Here is a 21,008-nt window from a genome sequence, read left to right on the forward strand (position 1 = left end):
GGGTTTTCCCTTCTTTATTTCCAAGGAAAATAAGGCTCGTCGGAAAGGCCTACTTTTTATGAAATGATGAGGGGGAGCGGGGGCACTATATAGGAGATTAATATCTTAAATACCCACTTGTATAGATTAATTAGACGGATTTAACAATCCCAAATGAATTTCATGATGCCTAATTTTCGCTCGCATTAGTAACAAGAATAAATGAGAAAAAAATAGATAAATAAAAAATAAACAAATTTAAGAAAAAAAATTCAAGGACCAATGTTTAACAACATTTGCACAACCTTTAAACGATATGTGTTTAATAATTAGATTCATATAAGCATTTCAAAAATCATTGTATATAACCTTTCAATTTTTTTCAAAAATGATTAGTAAATGACGTAAGAACATTTGAAAAACGCACAAATGTCACCATAACTGATCGAGTGATCGCTTTCGACATTTTCAAATCGTTACGCAGATATTTCGGTTTCACCTAGTATCGAGAAACGTCTCTGTAACATTTCATTGATTTTAGAAATATCTCAAAATCATATTATATTTTAAGCTTAATTGTACCGTTAGAAGATTCGTACAAGTGACGTTTCCAACTCAATACCGTGTGTATCATTCGAACATAAGGTGGGTGGGAGTGCGGAGAGGAATGATGGCTCACCTACAAGAGGAGGAGAGCCTGTGCACTAGAGCGTGAAAACCGCGGCCTATCCGGCCAACAGCGCATTCTTCCGAGTGCTCCGCCCATCAAGAGGTTACCTCAGAGACCAACAATTAAAGAACGTGCCGTCCATTGTGGCTTCGCGTATCTTTGGGTACATACTGCAACTTTCGCAGAAGAATCCATCGCAAAGTAAAGCAAAAAATTGTCTTGAAACGAAGTTTAACGTCAAGTGTGCCGTAAGTGAACCACAAGACAGGGTACGGTAAGAACCACAATACGTGTTTCCTTCCCATGTATACGTAACGCACGATGGACGCTTCTAATTTTTCTAAAGTAAGCTCTGAAGTTGGAATATATCGGTTTTAGTCAAGTCGAGAACTAAAGCAATTTCGGTGTTTCGAATGTAAGAATTTTCCAGCTTTCTTTCCAACAAAAAATGTCCCTCTAACAAGATAAGAAGTACTCATTATTATGGTTGGAATTCAAAAAGATGATTTCCTCTTGGTTGCACGGCAGTACTGTCGTGCCAAGGAAAAACGCCGTATGGACCAAATTTTCCCGGATAAAGCTTGTCTTCCCAGTGAACAGTGAAAAAGTTTTACGGTGTGAATTTTGAATTTCTATTGCCTCTCCCTGGTGAAAATTGGCAGTAGAATCTGTGTCCAAAATACCATAGACTTACCGCCGGCTGTAAGATTTACAATAGCTTCTATAGCCGGCTACACAATTTCTTATAGCCTTTTATAGCCGATGGCGATTAAGCAACAGCCAGGCGATAAAGTGTATGCTAAACGTTACTAATTACGGATGCTAGGACTTAGTGAGTTTTTGGAATACTGCTCTCTTTTTGGGCTGTAGTATCTTGATTTATTTTGCGAGGAAAGCTCCGTACTTTTGATGGATGACTGCCATTACTAATATATTAGAGCGCCTTCAGTTTCGTATGATACTGTGCAATACCTCTGGTGTGAAATAGTTGCTTCAAGCGCCGTGGCAGGCGGGCAGCCAGCGCGAAACACGCATTGGCGCCTACAAACCTAACAGGGATACTTCACGCGTTGCGCAATGCGTGAAGTATCCCTGTTAGGTTTGTAGGCGCCAGTGCGTCGCTGCTCCGCTTTGTGTTAGGCTTTAATATTTAATCTGGCGGAGTCAGCGTTATTCAACTCATGATTTTGAAATGTTTGCACATCCTGTATGGATTATTCTCATTTTAATTGATGAAAAAAATATGTATTAAAGGAAAATATAATGTGTGTTTTGTATATATTAAGGTGGTTCCGTATCAAACTTAATGATTTCCAAAGCACACGAATTTGTACACAATTTCTTATAAACTTTTATAATCGATGGCGAAAAAGCAACAGCCAGGCGATAAAGTGTAAAGCCTGGCGATAGTCCTGGCAAACCGAAGAGTATCACCCAGGTTCGAAAGCGCTATTAACCGAGGTGATACTTTTGAAATTATACACCAATGAAATCTTCAATTGTGTCGGTAGGAACGTCATTAATGATGTGTTTTACGTTTCGTGTTTCAGTTACGGTGCGGGCTACGACCTCGCTGCGCGGCGGAAGAACGCAACCCGGGAGTCGACGGCGACGCTGAAGGCGTGGCTCAACGAGCACAAGAAGAACCCGTACCCGACGAAGGGGGAGAAGATCATGCTGGCCATCATCACCAAGATGACGTTGACGCAGGTCTCCACGTGGTTCGCCAACGCCCGGCGGCGGCTCAAGAAGGAGAACAAAATGACCTGGGAGCCCAAGAACAAAACCGACGACGATGATGACGCCGTCCTCTCCGACTCGGACGAGAAAGAAAAGGATGATCTCCTGCTCGACGACGAGAAACGGAAAGGTAACAACTTCACCGCCTCCTCTTTAACAAATCTAGTCTTTAAGTGAGTCGCTTCTTTAACAGTTCCTCTCTTTACAGTCCCATCCTCAGTCGTTCCTCACTTCCGTAGAAGGCCCCATATAGTTCACATTGTGTAACGACCCCTTGATACCACTATTCGTGGTCTACGGATGTGCGGGTTGCGCAGCAAAAATTGAAGGCGTTTCTTATGGCGACGCCTTGATTTGCCTGGCACCGAAATCAGAAGTCTCATTTTTAACATTATATTCGCTTCGTTTCTCATGACAACGCCCTGATACCACTATTCGTGGTCCACGGATGTGCGTGTTGCGTACCAATAATTGAAGGCGTTTCTCACGACAACGTAAGATCCTTAATTTAGCATCACGAAAGGGACAATTTTAACGATTCTCGAGCAAACTCCAGTAGTAAAACTTTAGTAACAGTTCTTTCGTGAGGAACGTCAATACTTTGCCACGGTAAAAAATACTGAGAGAAAAATGTCTACGTTCTAAAATCGTGAAAGGTGTACCTACCTTATAATCTTCAAAATCTGAATTCGTACCTTTGTATTTTGAGATATTTTTATCGAGAGAAATCCCTTGCAAGGGTGTATTAGGGTGTATTAGTGTATAAGGGTGATAGACAAGTCGATAGACATAAAATACAGAGGTAAAATAGGGCGATCCCATCGGTGGAAGCGGGTGGTTGCAATGGACAAAGGAGATAAGGAATCGACAAACGAACAGCTAACGACAAGAGAGCCTTCACTTAGTCCATAATTGTCCCCTTTTGTTTACAAAAACCACCCGTTTCGACTAATTGGATTGCTTTATACTCCGTAAGTCTTTCTATCTTCCTTTGTCTATCAATTTCTCCAAAAAAACTTCGGTTCGTATAAGAATACCGTTTCCGGTCTAGCGGGCTGATTGTTGAAATTGATAGATAAAGCAATAGACAAAGAGAACAAAAGGGATATGGTGGGAGCCAATTGGTGGAAGTGGATGATTGCAATGTACAAATAAGATAAGTTATCGACTAACAAACGACAAACGACAAGCGAGCCCTCAGTCAGTCCATCATTTTCCCTTTCGTCTATAAGAACCACCCGTTCCAACCAATAGGACAACTCCATACCCCCCAGTCTTTTTTATCTCTTGCTTGGTCTTAAAATTTCAATAATCAGCCCGTAGAAGAACCAAAGGCAACGGCTATCGTGTAGCAGGCGCTCAAATCGGAGGATCTACGAGTTCCTCGCAGGGTTCCCGTGCGACGACATTTCCCAGTTCTCACCGTACCCAAGTGGAGCTTCGGCGTAGAATCTCGCGGCGAAATTTCTGCGAGTGTTGGGATTCCGCGAGCCGAGTCGACGACGGAGGAAAATCGCAAGACTCCCGGTCCCTCGGTCTCGGGTGGCGCACAGTGGATCGAGTCAATGAGAGAAGTCGGACATAAAATGTTTGACTAAAACCGCAAATTTTGATGTTTTTGTCGTCACATTTCAGACTTTAAGGGGTGTTTCTTGAAGAAAATTTCACAAGGAAACCAATAAAACCACATTTAGAACCTTCAAAATTCATATAAACGGAGTTTTAAGCGTTTAAAGTTTCCAAACTTCGTCCGACCTCTCCTATTGACTTGACGCACTGTGTGGCGGAGGAAAAGAGCGGAGACAAAAATAACTGAGTTGGGTCCTCCGGTGCCGGAGTCGGAGTGGAGGTTTGTTGGTGTGCGAGCAATTTCCCGCCATGTCCAGTCCGTGCCCGGGCGACTCGCTATGAATATTCAAGAATGCGTCTGGGGGCCCCGCTCCGTGGTCCACGGCAGACACCTCTCCGCCGGTAAAGCTCTCGCCACCGAGGAGACTTGACCACTTTCTTGTTTTATGTTGTGTATTTTTATATACAGGTATATAGCGCTCCGTTGTTCCACGGTCCCCGGCAGTCTCGGCTACGAACTGGTTAATGTGTTAGTATTTTTTTAATAGCTCAGTCATATATCCTGAAACGAGTGCTATTATTCTTGTGGGAACTCGGCGCTGAGTTTCGGGCCGCGGATACCACCTCCTCCCACGACGGTGTCACGGGGGGAGGGGGAGGGGGAGGAGGAGGGGGGAGGGGGGGGCAATGGATGAGTCAGACTGGCGTTAGCGACAAATAAAGATAGAGCGCGGCGGATACCTGCGCACGAAGTGAGGCTCCACGGTAGGGTGAAAAGGAGAGAAGAAAAATGAGGCTTTTCTCGCTCTCGCACGCCACTTGTCACGTCACTCTCTCGCTCTTTGTCTCTTTGAAAAAGCACAAAAGCTCTCTCTCTATAAGTAAGAGCTTTGCAAGAGCGGTAAATTGTTCCCCAATTGGCTTCCGCAAGTGTCTGGACTCCGTTCTCACGACCCGTCGCTCCGTACGCTGACGTAAGGATGAATCTCGATGTCTACGTGGAACCTGGAAATCGTGGAGTTATATGGACGTTGAGGATCAACTCGTTGAGGATTTACGCCCTTACGCCCGTGCTATCTCAATAAGGCGAAGACTGGCTAAGAGTGATATATTAAAGACTTATTTAGTGACTTGGTATTCGATATATTCGATGGTTTCACCCAGAAGGAATGAGCTGTTTTTATATGGATCGTTACGCTGCGCTTTTTAAGTCAATGGCGATGTATCGAATGACGTCACCACTGGAGCAGTCTAGGGAAGTTAGGGCGAGGAGCAGTCGTATGTCCATTGAGACACCTGTCCGATCGCTCGTGGCACAGTGGAATTCAAAAGCGAGTAAAATTGGATTGAATTAAATGATGAATGTGGGACGTGATTCGCACATTGACAGACCTGACTCAGAGGAGCAGGAGAAATAATATAGAGGAAAAATATATTTGCTCTTCGGAATAAATGAATATTTTAGGCTCTGAAGTTGATATTCGTAGTTGCTTCGTTACTGACAGACTCGATCACGTCGTGTGGGCTGACTGAAAAACAACGTATACGGCAAATATGAAAGACTTATTGAAATAGTTGTGGATGGCGCAATAATATTTCAAATAAAGTTATGTGTTACGTTTGAAAATATTCTTCTCGAAGGCAGATTTGCTATATTGTGACTAATTTCATCAAGAAATTACCTCGCACTGGAAAAAAAACACATTGGATCTGGAGTCCAGACTCTTGAAAACATTGACAAGAAAAATACTCTTGATTCAATCGGATTTTTGCTTGAATCAAAACGAAATCTGCTTAAATTAAGAGGCTTGGTTCTTGATTTAAGCTAGATTCTGATTGAATCAAGAGTACTTTTTCTTGTCGATGTTTTTAAGAGTCTGGACTCTAGATCCAATGTGTTTTTTTTCCCACTTTTTTTGCGACTTAAAAAAATCAAAAATTCAAAAAAAAAAAAAAAAAAACAATACCTTTAACACACCTTTCCCTACATGACGCTTAACTTTCTTTCACTTTTCTTTTTTGAATCACTCCGACTCTTCCCCGTTGCTGAATTTACAATGCCGAAAAGCCAAGCATGCAAAGCTCTGCCGATAAAAAAAGAAGAAAAAGAAGAACAAAAAAACACATACAACCTGTTGTGACAAACAGCGAACTTTTGTAGAAAATGAGGATCATTTTCCGATTCGTTTAAATTAAAAAGGACGAAAAAAAAGGAAGTGGAAAAAATCACGTGGCGAGGAAGTAATTTATTGGATTGGGAGTGAATATAAGGAGAGTTAATCAATGAGGACACAGTTGGCTGCGGAAAGGCCGTCCGCGGCGGCGTGGCGGGGCGTCTCAGGGATCCCTCGCCGCTGAGCCTGCTCGAAAACACTTGTGGAGTATTTTCTTTTTCTTTAAGTTGGGACGGGAGCCTCGACAATTTATCCAGTCACCCTCCGTGAAATTACCATCGGGAAACCATTGAAAGGCTGTTAATGAAATCATCCCTCCCCGAAAGCGGCTCGTGGGGTAGCTCGGTTTCACCCCCGGAGCCTGGGTGTCAATATTCATCATCCCTGTTAGGGGTCGCGCACAGCTTTTAAATAATGCACCGCGGATATAAAGACATTTCGGGGAGGGCGCGGGGTGCGAGGGTTGGCGGGCGAGTGTGGAAAAAAGTTTCATTCAATCCCTGAGTGGGGCTTAAATTGTTTACTTAAATGATATCGGGTGCTGGAGTGAAGTCGCGGGGAATTTAATTGACACGTGGGAATTTTCGAGCCTCGGCTAATGGGTAGCCCTGCGCTCCGAGTCGGGAGTCCCACGTCCCTGTTTTCAGTGTTTAGTCTCGGCTTTGTAAATACTTAAGTAGCCTTAATGCACGTCTGACTTCGGGCCTCCTTTTTGCGTCGCAACGCTGCGCCGCCTCACCCTGCCCTGCTAAGGAAAAACGCCGTTTGAACATTCGAGAGTTGCCAAATTAAATGCTCATGGTTGAAAGGAGTTAGGAACATTTTCTCTTGAAATTTTCAGGAAATTTAGATCTGGTTGCTAATAAAATTCATTGAAAAATTAGCGAAAAAATATTCACAGGTTTCCTGGCAAACTCTTATTTTATCAAAGAAAATTTGGCAACGTCCGAAGGCCCATATGACGTTCTTCTTTAATACGGCAGCACAGAAAAGCGATTCAATGAGAAGAGGTCAGACATGGTATATGCTGTGCTAAGGAAGAACACCGCAAAAACCTTCAAACGCTGCAAAATTTCCCCTAATAAAATATTTATTTTCGAGAAAGAATGTATATTTTTCCTTGAAACTTTCAGATACCTCGAATTGAATTGCGGACAAAATATTGTCCTCGTCCGACCTTTTTCCCTAACTTTTTTCATTTAATATACCACCGCGCTAATTATTATATTGCGCTCTTTGAGCTTCAGAGAGTTACCAAATTCTGTTCGATAAAACACGATTTTGCTGGAAAATTAAGGAGACGTGTCTTCCAATTTTCATAATCATATTCAATTCTAGCAAAAAGATAATCGACTTTCCTCCAAAGCAAGTATTTCAGCGGAGAATATTTGGCAACATCGGATTTTTCATACCGCGTTTTTCCTTGGTACGGCACTATAAGCCCAAACTGGAAATACACCTGCTAAGAGTCTTCCTCTTCTTGTTACTCTTTTTCATCCTCTTGCTTCTTATTTCTTGTAGGTTCATGTCATCGCTGTCTCTCCTTCAGCGACGTTATGACACGGACAGAGGATATATCTGAAGAACGCTCTGATAAAAGTTTGCAAGAGACCCATTACTCCTGCCTTTGCAAGAGACTTGTTTATTTGGACCACGTTAAGCAGAAAGGAACCAAGCCACATCAGCTATTGCCAAATTTAACTGGGCACTTTAATTTTTTATATTGAAACGTTTGTATGCGGATTTTTGTGGAAATTTCGGTAAATTTTCTGCATGGTACGAAGCAAAATCCTTAAAATTTTCGAAAGTATCCGCAAAAAAGTTCTCTCGTAAGTGATTAAGTTTCCAAGTTAAATTTGACAATAGCTGACGTGACTTGGCTCCTTTTAGCTTACCGTGGTCCATTTTCCATTACAGGAGTAAATATGCGCATGTTGTTTTTGAGAATAATTTTTTTTTTTTTTTTTATTTTTTGAGCGAGAGTAAATTTTTTTGCAAGGCTCGACAATTAGTCGCAAAGAACGCGCAAACGGTACACTCGATGGCTTGCTAATGGTGGAAGAAAGAGTGACGACGGAGTCTTGGGGATAAATAAAAGCGCGAGGCCGACGTTGCAAAATTTGGCGTCAAAATCAACCGTTTGTACGGCGGATGGACGGGGATAATAATAATTGGCGTCGACAACGCGGCACCGCAAGGAGCGAGGGAAATGAAGAATGCATGGGCTTGGCCACCGCGGGAAGGTGACTCGGCAGGCGATTGGATCTCCAGCTCGGCGCAATAAATTGGACCAGGAAACTCCAACACCTGTAGACAGGATTGCTCCTCCGACCGCTTCCACCTAGCGGATTGATTCCCAACAACCGATCCTCGGCGGAGTTTTGGCAGCTCTGCGGCTAGCTTCCGAAATGGATGACGGGACCACTTTCGGACGATAAGTTCCTCTTTCCTCCTCCACCCTCAAGCTCACTGCCTCGGGCCCTTTCCGCACCTAACCCTTCATAGGGACCCTGCCTAAAGTACAAGACCCTGAATGTCCCTTAGGGCCGTCGCGAGGATATTGTCACCCGGGCGAACTGTGAATTTAGCGCCTCCCTTTCTCCTCTCCCGATCAATGAATGGAAAGGAGAAGAAGGAGGAGGAGGAGGAGGAGGAGGAGGAGGAGGAGGAGGAGGAGGAGGAGGAGGAGGAGGAGGAGGAGGAGGAGGAGGAGGAGGAGGAGGAGGAGGAGGAGGAGGAGGAGGAGGAGGAGGAGGAGGAGGAGGAGGAGGAGGAGGAGGAGGAGGAGAAGGAGAAGGAGAAGGAGGAGGAGGAGGAGAAGAAGACGAATAAGAAAAAGATCAAGAAGAACAAGAAGAACTAGAACAAGAGCAAGGAGAAGGAGGAGGAGAAGAAGAAGAAGAAGAAGGAGGAGGAAGAGGAGGAGGAGAAAGAGGAAGAGGAAGAAGAGAAGACGAATAGGACGAATAAGAAGAAGGAGGAGGAGGAGGAGAAGGAGAAGAAGCAGAAGAAGGAGAAGAAGAAGAAAAGAAGAATACAAAGAAGGATAAGAAGAAGATGAAAAACATGCGGAGGGAGAATAAGAGAATTAGGAGGAGGAAGAAAAGAGAGAGATGGAGGGATAAAGGAAGATTTGAAAAAAAAAATGTACAAACAATTTTTTTTGGGTGGGGAGGATCCTGTACGTTCTTTGCACATTCACTGATAACGCTCGGTAAGTCTTAGCGCTCTGAGATATAGAAATTCAAAAGGCTTTTTATAATATCTCAGAACGTCACGTGATACTTATCGTTAGCGAGACATTTCTTATCAACATTTGGTGAGTTTCCCGTAATACCTCTAGTCCATTGATTCGACGTAATGTATCATCAGAAGTGTTCCCTAATTGAGAGCAGTGGAGGTTAGGTGTCGTAGTGCCCAAGGGAGTGCTATAAAGCGACCAATATGTATGTATGTTCTCTTATTTTGTTGCTTCAATTTTACTATTTTTTTTTGTCAAAAGATTTGCAGGTTTAATTTTCAATGTAATTTGTTGCAGACTCGATGCTGCACGTGAAATCGGAGCACCACCACCTGGAAGAGGAGGAGGACCTGGAGGACGAGCGGAAGTCGAACGAGGTGATGATGGGGAGCCACAACCCTCACCACCTCCACCACCACCCGCACCACATGCTCCACCCGCACATGATGGTCAAGGAGGAGATGAGCAAAGGCGACTGCGGGATCCCGATCCCGCCGACGAAGCCGAAAATCTGGTCACTGGCCGACACGGCCGCCTGCAAGACGCCGCCCCCGGCCCAGCAGCAGCCGCCCTGGTGCAGCGGGCCCCAGGGCCCCGGCGGCTCCGGCATGAACGGTTTCGCCCTCCCCTCGGCCAGCATGTCCCCCTCGACGGGCGGCGCCCCTTCGGTCCCCGTTTCCACCTCCCCCTACTCTAGGTACGGCTGCTTCTTAGACAGGTATCCCAGTAGCCACGGGCCCTCCGGGACGGGGTTCCCAGACGTCCAGACCGACACCCCTCCCCAGACGCCACCAAATATGAAACTACCTATTATCTCAAATAACAATAATTCTAATACTAGTAATAATAATTCGTGCCTAAGCCATCAGTCACCCACGCAGGCTGGCTATAGTAGTAGTAGTGTCAATTCTCAACCGGCGCCGCAGCAGCAGCAACCCGGGAGCTATTCCAGCTACGGGCCCAGGCTACACCCGCAGCAGTCCCAGTCGCCGAAGAAGGAGCGGACCGAGCTGGCCGGCCCCCCCGGCCCCGGGATTTACCACCAGCAACAAATCCCCCCCTCGGGGCCGCCGCCCCCCACCGCCACCCAGTCCCCCAACGAGTCCACCGCATTCAAACCCTTTTACAAGAGGTAAGCATGGGCCATTCATTTCTGGTGTTGGGTTTCCTGCTAAGGCTATGTGCTTCGCACAACCGCAGACTCACGACGAGACAAAATGGCATCTCGCGTGGGGTGTCCCTCGCTGATAAGATTCACTCAGGATCATTTTCACAGAGAAGTTGGGAATTTTTTGAATCTAAGGATCGTATTCGATACATCAAACATGTACAATTGTATAGATTGGTTCAACATGGAAACGTAGCCTCAAAAGTCAATTGATTAATCTAAAGGAACGGGTTTTTTGTGATGGATTCTTTATTCTTGTGAGTAAGAAATGGTGATGAAAAGTGAAATCGTTAGGAATTTTCTCATTTTCAGTTTTTCCTACTTAAATTCTAAAGTTTCTCTAAAGAGTTATGTTCTATTGTTTTGAACCAAACGATACCTTGAACCACTATCAAATACGATCCATAAGCACACTAGAAAACGATCCATAAGCACACTAGAAAAAAAGTAGCTTGAATCTGGAGTCCATACTCTTAAAAAAAAATTGACAAGAAAAAATGCTCTTGATTCAATCGGACTTTTTGCTTGAATCAAAAGGAAACCCTCCTAAATCAAGAGGCTCAGCTCTTCAATTCAAGGAAAAATCGGATTGAATCAAGAGTATTTTATATTGTCAATGTTATGAAGAGTCTGGACTCTAAATTTAAGCGTCCTTTTTTAGTGTATGCCACCAAAAAGGAGCGTAGTTTGCAGCTTACCTCAAGTTTGATATGCTATTTTGTTTTTAAGATCGGGATTTGTGATTTAGATGGGAGAAAAAATTTCGTGCTCTAATAAGCAGGTCGAAGACGTCATTTGCAACCTCCTTAACGGTGAAAGAATTGAAGGTTTTTTTTATCATCATTCACAGATTTCTTTTTCTTGTATTTGTTTCAAACTTCACCGAGATCTAATACGAGAAAAAACCTTGCATATCGGATAAAGTAGCATAGACATACCAGCTACATTGTTTTTAAGCATTAGGAAAAAGAAAAAGAAAGATATAGAGTTCTGTCAATGATTTTTCCCAGAAAGCATCTCGATTGACGTTAGCTTTTATGTCTCCAAAATTTAAGGAACATAACGATAAAGAGTAATAATAATACGAGTCGACATTTTATACATGTGCGCTGTGGGATACAGGGGAAATTCAGAGAAAGTTTCAAGGCACAATGTTGTTTGTTTCTCTGTTAAAATAAAACCTGACAGGAAAATAGAGAACGTAATAAGTGGTTAGACTGATTCAAGTAAAATCCGTTCAATCAACCAAGACCGGAGTAACACATTTCAACTTTCAGACTGATAAATATTGCTACGCGGAAGACATTTTGTAGTCTATATTGCTGAACGAAGGCGCGGTATATGTACTTATTAACTTGACCACCAATTCGCCATCCCATAATTTTTTCGTCAAGGGACCAAATACCTTTTCCCAAATTCTAAAGAAAGTACCAGCGGATTTAAATTCTCATTAAAAGTGATGAATATCAACAGTACCTATTTCGACTCCACCAGTCTTAAATTCCTAAATCACTCGCTCGCAATTGTATTTTAAATGAGAGCGAGACACAGCGGCCCAATCGATAGAGACGGACCATAGCTGAACTCTTCGGCACGCTAGACGATTCCGCCTCGGTTCTGCCGGCTGACAACATCAGCTCTACCCTTCCGTCGAATAGAGGACGGAATTAATTACAGATTTTGCGTCGGTATTGATTTCAGGAGCGCATAATTTGCCTATCCGCCCCGGCGCAGGCCACCCCTCGGAAAGGGGTGATAATAGGGCGCTTAGATAAAGCGGCAGACCAGAGATCGTTATTTGCTCCGAACTGTGAAATTAATGGATGTGGCCGGCCAAATTGAGATTATCTGATTTGGCAGTCAAGGGCTCCCTCGATATCCCTATTAAATGACCCCCGGATTCTGCGCACTCTCCACGGAAAAACTGGGATTTAACGTGAGTGCCATTGTGACGTCAATCAACGGGAGCCTGAACATGTATTGATGAAGCTCATATCGGAATACAGCGATGTCCTCTTCCCCTCTCTAAACACTCCCCTCTCCATTGCCCTCCCCCCTTCAAAGAGACAACACTATTGAATTTTACCAATTCTAGCTGAAATAAAGAAATCGTATCATCGTATCGTATCAGGTTTTCTTTTTATGCCAATCATCTCAATTAGTGCATTGTAAGAATTATGTGAGTTTTTCACCCTTTGAGGTCGATGAAATAATAAGTACTACTGCTCTGTAAAAAAATTATTTTTCACGACCTGATAGGTTCGATACCTACGATCTGCCTCCGTAAGCGGTATGTGTTTGGGACTCGAAGACATGCCTTCGTCCCCAACGTTTTAAAAATGAAGGACCATGTGGAAATTGGATTTTCAACGCATTTCGATGCCCTCTTAATTTGAAGATAGGAACCAGAGCGTCAATTTTCAGATAATATCCCCTTCAATTAATTTTAGATCTCACGCGCTACACACTGATTTTGAGGGAGGCCTATATGGTACCGCCGAACATATGTCTGGCGACTTTCGAAGTTTGAAACTTGTGTCAAAGATTTTTGCCCGTACTATCAGCTATCTCAATTTACTCTATAGCTCGCCTAGAGGGATAATGACACAAATAAAATACATGATGATAAATACAAGGAAATACAGCTGAATTTAAACATGTATCTAAATTTTTCATACGCTGCTCTGCTGCAGTCTTATGATGATTTGGGCAGGCCGAATCAAGCAAAGAATCGGAAAAGCAGAATTGTTGAATTTTCATTCGGTTGTATATCTAAAATCTAGGCACCAAAATCACAAGTCCAGAACAACTTAAAACTCATTGACTCTCAGAAATTATACAGAACATTCAAAATAGCCAATTGAGTTTACAAGGGAAAGTAAGGATTTTGGGTCCCCCCCCCCCCCTGAAAAGTAGTTTGAAATACCGGAAAAAACTCTCCCGCACTTTAACAGTGGTACAATGTTTCCAATGTGTAAGGTGATGAATTAATAATAATAATAATAATAAATACTTCCTCTACCCTAGGGGAGCGAGAAAGTAAAATCTCTTTGTGACCTGGGCTTTAAGATACACACGTATTCATGCATATTATAACCCATGTCACACAGCAGATAGTTCCGTTAGATTTAAACACATCAAATTTTTTCTTCTATTGTTTCATAAATTTAAGACATAAATCTCATTTGTTTCAGTCCACAATCAATGAATGGCGGATACGTCTCTCCAGTTTAGTCTAAGTGTTAGCCCGTATAATCGAATGGCTGCAAAGACAACGAAATTCGTGCACCAAGGAAAATAATTTTGAGTAAGTATAACATACCGCGAGATAGTTTCTCAATTTTTCTTCAAAGTTAGCCCTGTCCTCTGAGCCATGCAAAAAACAGGTTGTAACTCCTTAATAGCCTATAGTAAAGAGTTAGTATACTACTTTCTTTCTCTTCATAGTACCTTAATACTGGCAATTACAATCCACCACCATCACAATACTACCCCTTAAGATAATTTTTGAATTGCTAAATTGGGCAGTATACCTATCAGAAGACCGAAACTCAGAAAATGTCGAGCCATTTTGAGAATGGACACTAGAGCGGTGATTTTCATTTTCGCACTTTGTGCGATTCAGAATGGCTTCGACCTAGACGAGGCATTTTATTTTATTTTCCGATCCGTTCTTGCAGGTTCATTGACTACTATATGTGACTCGTAAGATCTTCTCCGCTTCTTTCTCTTTTTTTCTCACAAATTACCCCCAGAGGTCGTATGGGAGTCGTAAAAATGTTTATTGTGTAACTTCCTCTAGAGTCTCTGTGCGTTGTGCAATTGAGCCATTTATTCCCAATAAACCCCTTGAATGAATTTTTTCACGGATGAAACTTTTGTACACATAAAAAAAGATTAAGCAGAAGAAGAGAAAAAAAACACGTCCACGGGAAACAGGAACTTTGCCTTTAAACGCTGATAACTCCGTTTACCCAAAACTTTGAGGTTCTATAAGTGGTACCATTAGTTTTCTGGTAAAATTTTCTTCTACAAGCACCCCTCAAAATTTAAAATGTGACGAAATAAACATCAAAATTTGTAGTTTTAGTCAAAAATTTCATGTCCGACCTCTCTAATTGATTCGAACCACTGTGCGCCAGGCTTTCGCAAGTCGCAACCCTAAGTGACATTGAGAGATACATTGTGCATGAGTTCCAAAAGACAATTAGTTTATCCCAAGATGTCTCAGGGTGACCTACGCTTTCGGTTGATTGAACCAAAAATTTGGTCGATCAGCCAAGTCCTTCTGGTTGATTTGACTAAAAAAAAATTAACTCAAAGTAACCATGAACACGGATAAATTTTTCACTTCGTGTGAAACCTTGTGTGAAATATGCTAAAATATCCTCGAGTCTTGCAACTCCAAACTGAATATTGCGACAGGGTGGCAAAATTTCATGAAAAATAAAATCTTGTGATTTCTCGTGCAATATGTCATGAAATTTCAGAAATTACGTGAAATATTTTATGAAATTTCAGAAATTACGTGAAATATTTCATAAAATTTCAGAAATTACGTGAAATATTTCATGAAATTTCAGAAATGTATGAAAGGTATGAAAAAATACCGGTTCCTTTTCATGTTTCGCAAAATGAAAAACTTGTGACTTTCCTCTTTTTTGTGTGTTTGAGTACGGGTTGCATACTCTAGCCTCTGAAAAATATGTAATGAAACATTTTACAGCCTTGTGAACTTTCATGAGATATTTCACCGAAATTTCCAATCTCTCATTTCTTTCTTACGTTTCATGCCACCCTGTACTGCGAACGGGAACCCCTCAAGTTATCGCCCAACGACGCTCCGAAGGAGTGCTTAAACCGTAGCATTACGACTGTTTTCAACGTTTCATCCGTGGCTTCCTTTAGCACCTGTCCAGGTTCAGGTAGCCCGACTCAACTTAATGACTTCGCTGCTCGTTAAGAAACACAGCCGCGAAAGCCGCCCAAAATCCTCATCGCCAGATAATCTGAGCTCAGGAGCTTAATGCCGCCAAATGGTATAGAGGTGCTTTCAAGAACATCAAACGTTCGTTCCATTGCACTTGAAAAAAAAGAAGAAAAAAAACCCTCAAACGCAGCGTGATGAGGACTTACAACGGTCCATTATATTAATTTATAACGCTACTCTCTGCTCTCCCGTTTTATGCGATAATCTCGGTGACGATCAAGCTCTCAAAATTGGAAGGGATGGGGGGGGGGGGTGGGTAGGTAAGGATCGGTGTAAGTGCGAAAACACTCATCGTCTTCTCTGATTTCGGTGATTTTTTTCGTCCAGTCGATATAATTCTCTGAAAATTTCGAGAGGGATTGTTGGCTTGTCATCCTCATAATGCTCCGAAGTTCAAGAAGAGCTTTGAAATATGATTGTATGGAGGAGTCTGAACCGGACTAGATATTCACTTTCAGGGGAATTCTAAGCTCGGAAAATGTGTTTTGTGACTCGGTAAGCAGGAAATTCTAGTAGGACTGACAGTAATTTTTGGCTAATACCTCGTTAGCAAAGGGCAATGGACTAAAGTTCCGAAAAATACATCGAAAAAAATCGACTCCTTTGCTAGCATCAGAAAATGTTTGTTGAGTACAGCGTGATTAAAAAAAAAATTAGAAATGAATAATTTGAAAAATTGAGCCCCGAGGGTTCCTGTGAACGAATACCTCAAATTCACATGATTTCAAGATTTTAGATGATAAAAGTCGTATTTTTTTCAAGTAAAGAGCATCATTATTAAGACAAATCGAGTAAACCCTTTAAGACTCAATATTATTTACACTGTCGCGTGTGATCAAGGAGAAAAAAAGACACCTACAATTTCTTTTATTTTCCTCCTCAAAAATTGAAAACTCGTGTAATACGTGTTCATCATAGGTTCAGCCCTCTTTATGTGTTCATATTGCCATCTTAACGGACAAGTACGTCACTCGATGCCAAGGTCGCGACCACTTTCCCTATGACGCCTTTGTCGCCCTTGTAAGATGGCAAGATAGGAGATAAATCCATGCCTCGTAGGATCTGAGATTTTTCGTGTCTCATCCAAACGCAATAAATCCTTTATGATCCCCCTCCCCCCGTCCATCACCGGCTCTCGTCGGGCGTTGTCAAATCGGGCCGAAAAGCCCGCCTCCTCGGCACAAATTAGGCGAATTGTCGACAAATCCAAAGGCAGTGTTTGGCCTCCATAGCGTTTGATGTCTCCCTGGCTGAGTCACCATCGAACCTGCCAATCGCGACACTAGCGAGTCTAAATTAAACCACTGCCTCGCGTGCCAGATCGCCACGATAATCCCACCAATTTCGCGCGAGAGGACGGGTTTTCTACAGAGCAGGGAATTTGGCAACGAGGGGTCAAGCGTGCTATTGATGAGTTGCCAGCACTTCGATCAGGGCGGCCGATAAGTTATGCCCAGGTATAAAAATATATTCCCCGGACAGCTTTCGAGGGGGACGCAGGGAAAAAGGGCGGGGAGGAGTCGGGGCGGTGGGCAGGGGGGCCGGGGGGCCGGGGGGCCGTGGGTGGAACACGAGGACGTGAGCTTGAGGATCCCGTGCAAGAAACGCTTAAATCTCATTCAACTCTGTGTGTAGATGTGTTGTTTTTGCTTAGGGAGGCTCGTTCGATAGGTGTAGAACTCGGGGAGGAGCGCGCGGCTGGGAGGGGACACCGAAGGGGGGAGGGGGGAGGGGACACCGCGTGGGGGGGAGGGGGGCTGACGGTCGAGTAGTCGACATAATTCACTATCTTGGACATCGGACCGATCGGAACAAGGTTTTCGGATTTACTGCTCGGATGTTGAGTGAACTTAGTGTCGGAGCTATCCGATGATTCACGTTGTCACAAAGTTACATGGTTTCGCCCATGGATGCGGACGGGAAGAGCGTATCTCCTGTTTTGATGTAGCGGCTCTCCTCGTCCTAATTATTTTTCATCTGAGGTTTCAACTTTTCGAGCTGGAGCTAGAAGAGGTTGTGGATGAGTGATGAAGTTCTTCGTAAAGTAACGGAGGGGGGGGGGTGGAATTAAAAGGAAATATTTCATAGTTTATTACATCATTTTAATACTTCCAAGCTAGGTTAGGATAGCAAGCTTGCGATATCGTCACCTTCCGGAGAAGAATCACAAGCGCCATCCGACGTCTCCAAAGGTGCGCCGCCTTTTATTTACAGAGTGGTTGAATCTGTTTGAACAATTCGTCGAATTTTATCGGGACCACGAAGAAAATTTAGTGAAATTTGCGCAGATTCAACCAACGATTTCTCTGTAAAAAAATAAAATGGCGGCGGAAATTTTGAAACTTCGCATGGCGCTTGTGATACTTTGGCCCGGAATGATGTTTTGAATTTGAATGGCTTTTCCGGGAAAAATATTACGGTCTGCATTTTTCAGAAAGCTATGAATATTGGAATTGGGCATTTCGCTGATTGGCTATAGAGAGCAGTGCAAACTTACGTCAGAAACAACCTCCACATCCATAGGGACTTACCTTTTGGCTGGGGGAATGAAACAAAACACTACAGCTCATATTTTATTTGTTGTTTGTCGAAAAATACTATTTTCATATGTCGTTTAGGCCCCTAAACAATTATTACTCACACACTTACATTTTTTATCCCAGGTGTAGAACTGTAGAATCTCATTAAAATATTTGGGATCATAGTATGTGCATCACATTTTTGCATAATTTTTACAGAGCGAGTTTAACTACGGCGAGCGCGGTGCTCGTAGACTAACACGCTCAAATGACGCATATTGCAGAGTGATACCTTTGAATTAAAGAAGAGGATAAAAATGTATGAGTAGCTGACAAGAATGAAAACGACGCGAAATTGATGGTGCAAATGACAACAAGCAAGTTTGTCAATGGTAATTAGCTAATTTGTCACGTTGCGCGAGCTTTGAACTCAATCCTCATTCCTATAACCAACCACAACTTGCTGGGACTCTCAGCCACGTTTTGCAATAAGTTCACACCTCCGAGGGAAGAAGAAGGAAAAATGAAGTAAGAAGAATGAGGAATAAAGAAAAACGACTCGCCAACTTCCGTTGCCCTGGCAACTAGTCACGTTTAAGAGCCAGCCATCGCGCATCGTGTGAATAAATTATGCGCAGTTGCCTGGCGGTAAGAAGAATTAACACCAAACTCATCTCGCGCATAATAGCGCTGGTTGGAGAATGATCAACTCTCGGAATAAATTAGAAGGGGCAAACATAATTTTTTTAACGTTTTTTTAAATATTGTTTTTTTATCTATTTTTTTGAACAATATTTTTATTTGAATTTTTTTTCTCTGTTACCTGTATAACATTCAGACACCAAACGAGTATAATTAAAAAGTTGGGAACATTCCCTTCGTTCATGTTGCAAACATATTTTGGAGGAGTGATTCCGTTTCTCCTTAAACTCCTCAAGATTAGTTTTTTACTCAAATAAGACTTGTAGATTTTGATTCTTGATGCACCTCTGCAGTGTCTTTGAAATTTCCAGCTCACTAGCTAGCACACTCGCTAGTGCGTGCAGTGAAATCGGTGGCCCTAGTTGGGTTTCGTTCGGATAGGCAACTAAACTAACTTCCGTGCAAACTGGAGAGTATCACCCGGGTTTGAAGGCGCCCCAAACCGAAATGGTGCGTTTGAAGTTCTTTAGCAATGGAATCTCATTCGAGGGACTTAGAGGACAAGGCGCATGTGTGTGGTTTTTGAGGAAATAGATAGTAATGATTTCAACTAAAATCGTCTTGAAATATATTCCGTGAAAAATTCACCCCTAGAATCTAATTTTTAAGCATGAGTGAATCTGAAATTTCTTTCCGCCACAAGGCTCCATAAAATTTTGAACCTTTAGACACGTAGGTATTTCTTGAAGCAGCAAAACCTGCACTTATGCACCATGTCCTCCAAGCCCCTTACTTGACCAGAATCCAATACCCTGAAAAGTGCCTTGTCAGGCAAATAAAACCAAAATCTAGAGAAAATTTCCAAATGAAAAGTCAGTGCAGCGGGAGCATTTAGACTCTCTTTCAGAGAAGAGAAACATGCACAATCTTTGCAACACTCATTGGGAAAAAAATTGCTTGGATCTAGAGTCTAGACTCTGAATAACATTGGCAAGAAAAAATACTCTTGATTCAATCCGACTTTTTCTTGAATTGAAGAGCCAAGCCTCTTGATTTAGGCGGATTTCCTATTGATCGAATAAGCAAAAGGTCTGATTGAATCAAGAGTATCTTTTCTTGTCAATGTTTATAAGAGTCTGAACTATAGATTCAAGCGACTTTTTTCCAGTGCTTGATGGCGTTTACAACGTTTTGAATCCCAACCATTCAAAGAGCCCTGGAATGGACCACTAGACCGAGTAAGGAATGAAGAATTACAGCACCCGTTTTCTCGTCAAAATTTCATGTGGATCACGTTAAACACATCGAAAAATGTCAAAATAAATCATAAAGGATCAGAATGGCGGCGAAAATTTTTAAACGTCGCATGGCGCTTGTGATACATTGGAAAAAAAGGTAGCTTGGATCTAGAGTCCAAACTCTTGCAAAAAATGACACGAAAAAATGCTCTTGATTTAATCGGATTTTTGCTTCAATCGAGAACCCATCCTCTTAATGTAAGCGAATTTCCTGTTGATCCAAGCACCACTCCGATTGAATCAAGAGTATTTTTTCTTGTCATTGTTTTCAAGGGTCTGGACTCTAGATCCAAGCGACTTTTTTGTTCAGTGGGCCGGAAGGTGACGAGCTGACGACTTTGTCTGGACGTTCGATTTTCTGGAGGAGTTTGGCAAGAGGTAGACTATATGGTCGCAGGACGACGGGCCCTACCGTGGCGTGGACCGCGGGCAGATTTTCATTAAGAGATTCTTGTGACAAGGAGAGTCATCGGAGCAGCGCCTTCCTGAGCTCGGACCTCGACGGAGTCGTTGAAAACTCTGGCTCCTCTTTGTTTCACCGGTCATCGGCGACGCGGACGTTGAGTAATGACCAGATCCTTATCAATGAATGAGTCGCCGCCATGAATGAAATGAATGAAACGGATAGCCCGAGTGCTCTTCGCTCTGGTCCTCGTCCACCGTCAATGAACCGGAGGAACTCAATGGAAAACAATTCGCCTACGCTCCTCCCCCCTCCTCCGGCCCGGCTCCGAGCATCTTGGCTCCGAAAATGTTAATGACTCTCCCCGCTCCTTATCAGAGCTCATCTCATGATTTTTATGTCTTTCCGAAAAAAACCCAACCACTACGTCTCCCCCCACCTTCCCGCGGACGACTCAACTTGATTCCCGGTTGCCGTTTCATCCGGAGAGACAGAAAAGGCAAAGGAAAAGAGGGAAATCGATCAAAACAAATCCACGCCAACATCTGATTTCTTGTGTCTACCTGCGGGCCGATTGTTGAAATTGATAGGCTGAGCTATAGACAAAGAGGACAT

The 21,008-nt window shown here is 42.9% G+C and overlaps 1 protein-coding gene across 2 annotated transcripts in view; it reads left to right on the top strand.

Moving 5' to 3' along the window:
- LOC109039804 (homeobox protein araucan) overlaps positions 1-21,008 on the top strand; it is a 162,029-nt gene that overhangs the window by 132,982 nt on the left and 8,039 nt on the right. For both annotated transcript variants that reach the window (XM_019055477.2, XM_019055478.2), the window contains 3 exons: positions 2,200-2,519; positions 9,671-10,505; positions 13,736-13,848. In XM_019055477.2, the coding sequence (XP_018911022.2) occupies positions 2,200-2,519; positions 9,671-10,505; positions 13,736-13,775 (1,195 nt within the window). In that variant the 3' untranslated portion in view covers positions 13,776-13,848. The remainder of the gene's footprint in view (positions 1-2,199; positions 2,520-9,670; positions 10,506-13,735; positions 13,849-21,008) is intronic.

This window comes from Bemisia tabaci, chromosome 2 (genome assembly GCF_918797505.1).
Source record: "Bemisia tabaci chromosome 2, PGI_BMITA_v3".
NCBI lineage: Eukaryota > Metazoa > Arthropoda > Insecta > Hemiptera > Aleyrodidae > Bemisia > Bemisia tabaci.